The sequence below is a fragment of the Sapajus apella genome, unplaced genomic scaffold (assembly GCF_009761245.1).
Source record: "Sapajus apella isolate SASKATOON/1434 unplaced genomic scaffold, GSC_monkey_1.0 scaffold86, whole genome shotgun sequence".
In the NCBI taxonomy this organism is placed as follows: Eukaryota; Metazoa; Chordata; class Mammalia; order Primates; family Cebidae; genus Sapajus; species Sapajus apella.
In genome coordinates, this window is record NW_022437026.1 from 1,245,581 (window position 1) to 1,248,955 (window position 3,375).

Sequence of the window (3,375 nt, forward strand, 5' to 3'; positions counted from 1 at the left end):
AGTTTGGAGAGCCAATGACAGGTTTGGGGAAACTTGGAGAACTACTCATGCGTTGAACCCCAACTGTAATGCCTCCTTCTCCAGGAAGCTTCCAGGACACTGTCCTTCCCTCCGGACCTTCCTTGACGGTATGGGACTAGGAGTGTCTGTGTCCAGCTCTGCCCTCTCTTAAGACAGCTCCTTGAGGATCTGGCCAGGGATAAGGCTTCTTGGGGGCCCAGTGTGGGTGATGTTTGCTAAATGAATAAATGACTGCATGAGCTGGGAGTCAACCGAGCTGAGATTTGGAAGCGAGTTGAGGTGGCAGTCAGTTGGGGTGGTAATAGGCGACATGAAGTCACTGGGCTCTCTCAAGAGGGAAGTGAGACCCTGGACCGCCCCTCCCCCTCGCACTCCCCCTCCCGTGAGAACCTTAAGGCCCTGCAAGGGGGCGGGTCTCTGTCTTCACTCTTCCCCTCTCCTCTCCACCCAGATACCAGTTCCTCTTCCCGCTGCTGAGTCACTGGTGCAGAGCCAGAGGAACGCCAGGGACCCCAGAAGCACCGCGGAGTGTGCTGTCCGCTGCACCTGGTATCCAGGTGCGCCAGGACGCAGCCCCTGGGTGCTGTGGCTTTTCCAGGATCGCCGAGGCAAAAGCGTGGCAGTGGGACCCAAAAGGTAGGACCGAGCCTCTAGAACTTGCACCTGTGCGGGGACCGCAAACCAGAGCTGGGGGGGAGCCTTTCAAGCCCCTATCCCAGGACTTCCCAACGACCCGCGGTTCTGGGAGAGACGGGGGGAGGCGGGGGGGAGCGGGGTCGAGGGGCGGGGCCGTTTCCAAGGCAAGCGCTTATTTGCACAGGGTCCCGTCCTGGCCAAAGAGGGTGCCCAAAATGTCCAGGACGTAGCAGAAGGGGTTAACTACGACCGGGTCTCCTCCTCACCGTCCAAGCCAGCTAGGCACCGGGGTTACCTACCCATTCCCCAGAAGGGAAAACTGAGGCAGCCAACCAGCCCGAGGAGGCGACCAGACCGGGGCTGCGTTTTACCATTTCAGAAGCGGCTTGCGCTGGTCTGAGCTTTAATAGTAAACTCTAGCGGTGAAGGCAAGGGCGGCCACAGGGCTGAGGTCGGGGCCTGGATTCCAGTGTCTCTGTGTAGGTTGCTTGAATGGGGGGCGCCCGCAAGTGCAGCTCCAACAGGAGCCGTGAGGACCAAGACGCTGCCAGCAGCTACTCCAATGGCGATGGCGGCGGTGACAGTCGCAGGTGCAGCGCGGACGCCTGGGCTCTTGCAAGGCTGAGCTGACGCCGCAGCGGGCGCGTCATGTCCCACGACCTTGAAGCCGTCGGGGACAGCCGGAACAGAGCCCGGTGCAGCGTGGAGGCCTCGGGGAGCCCCTCGGGCAGGGCGGCCCGGGGGATGCGCAGGTGCAGGTGGCCGCCAGACCCCAGCTGCACTGTGGGAAGACAGATAGAGAAGCTGGTCACCCACAGGTCAAGCTGGATCCCACCTCGGCGCCTTTGCACAAGTTATTTCCCCTACCAAGAGCATTTTTCCCCTCCAGGCACGGCGGCTCACGCCTGTAATCCCAGCACTTTGGGAGGCCGATGAGGGCGGATCACTTGAGATCAGGAGTTCAAAACCAGCCTGGCCAATATGGTGAAACCCCCACTTCTACTAAAAATACCAAAAAATTAGCCGGGCCTGGTGGCTGACGCCTGTGATCCGCCACTCGGGAGGTTGAGGCAGGAGAATCGCATGAACACAGGCAGCACAGTTTGCAGTGAGCTGAGATCTTGCCACTGCACTCTAGTCTGGGCAACAGAGGAAGACTCCCTCTCTAAAAAAGAAGCATTTCTCCTCCTGAATCTCAGCACAAGCTGGCTCCTCCTCTCTCTTCCAGCCTGCCTAAAATTGGAAGCACTCTATTTTATTTCGTTGTCAATCATTCATATTCCCTACTTACACTCAGGTTGACACCATCTGGCACACAATAGATGCTCAGTAAATACTTGAAGGAATTAATGTATATCTGATATTTAGACAGTCTGAGATTTCAGCCATGGACTGCTTTTCTTCTGGCAGTCAAAAACTCACTTACTTCACTTATTTATTTATTAATTATGGCTTTGCTGTTTCCCAGGTTGGAGTGCAATGGTGTGCTCATGGCTCAGTGCAGCCTCAGTCTCCTGGGTTCAAGTGATCCTCCTGCCTCAGCCTCCTGAATAACCGAGACTATAGGTATGCACTATCACATCCAACTAATTTTGTTTTAACCTTTTCTGTTAGAGATGGGGGTCTCGTTATATTGCCCAGCCTGGTCTCAACGTCTGGCCTCAAGCGATGCTCTCACCTCGGCCTCCCAAAGCTCTGGGATTACAGGCGTAATCCCGAGAAATGAAGATTACCAAGCCCATCCCATTCCAGACTACCAGGCCTCTAAGAATCACAGCCCCTCAGGCTGGTACAAGTATCAGGGAGACTGGGGAGACTGGGGTTTAAGGGTGCCCTAAGCTAGTTGCTAGGCCTAGCAAGGGTGAGAGGCTGGCCTGGAGTCACACAGCTCAGATGGGTTTAGGGCAGGCTAAGAGGGCACCCCTCTCCTTGACCACCTCCTGGTCCCAGCACAGCTCAGACATCATCCGGTGCCCTGCACCCCTGGAGCCCCTGTGGAAGGTACAGAGCTGGAGAAAACAGTCTCCTCCCCCCTTAACAAGACACTTGTTGCATGTGACATTAGCAGTGCCTCGACAAGCAATTGCATCAGATTCAGAACGAGTGCCAGCTGGTTCTGCCCATCACAAACCCCAATCCACGCACCACTCCCCTGTTCTTTTTCTTGGATCCTGGACCCAGCCCACGGCAGGGACCATGCCCACATCCCATACTCCACACCCCAAAACATCATAAGACTTTTGTTTACGATTGCTTAAGATGTTTTTGAAATCCCAAATTCCAGCTTAACCACTGGAGCCCACCAGTGTGGAGACCCCACAGAGGAATGGAATCTGCATGAGAATACAGTTTCTTCCTGTCTGTGACTTCACCGCCTGCACTCTTTCACCAAGCAATGACCTCCGCACTTCAGCTCACTCCAAAACCTTAAACACTCTAGCCCCAGGCCAGGCGCGGTGGCTCATGACTGTAATCCCAGAACTTTGGGAGGCCGAGGTGGGTGGATCACCTGATGTCAGGAGTTCAAGACCAGCCTGACCAACACGATGAAACCCTGTATCTACTTAAAAAACAAAACAAACAAAAAACAGAAATTAACCAGTTGTAGGGCTAGCCTGTAATCCCAGCTACTTGGGAGGCTGAGGCAGGAGAATCACCTGAATTCGGGAGGCGGAGGTTGCAATGAGTTGAGATCATGCCACTGCACTCCAGCCTGGG

The 3,375-nt window shown here is 55.3% G+C and overlaps 1 protein-coding gene across 1 annotated transcript; it reads left to right on the top strand.

Moving 5' to 3' along the window:
* The first annotated feature begins 331 nt into the window (after positions 1-331).
* LOC116534098 lies at positions 332-1,586 on the top strand. The gene is made up of 2 exons (XM_032254210.1): positions 332-657; positions 1,141-1,586. The coding sequence occupies exons 1-2, from the start codon at positions 332-334 to the stop codon at positions 1,280-1,282; spliced, it is 468 nt and encodes a 155-aa protein (XP_032110101.1). The 3' UTR covers positions 1,283-1,586.
* Positions 1,587-3,375: the final 1,789 nt, after the last annotated feature.

What these genes read in the sequence shown, in the direction of transcription:
- LOC116534098 (XM_032254210.1), top strand. Translation starts at nt 332, where the DNA reads ATGAAGTCACTGGGCTCTCTCAAGAGGGAAGTGAGACCCTGGACCGCC. An exon ending in GTGGCAGTGGGACCCAAAAG is followed by an intron (nt 658 to 1,140) that starts GTAGGACCGAGC and finishes GTCTCTGTGTAG; the next exon opens with GTTGCTTGAATGGGGGGCGC.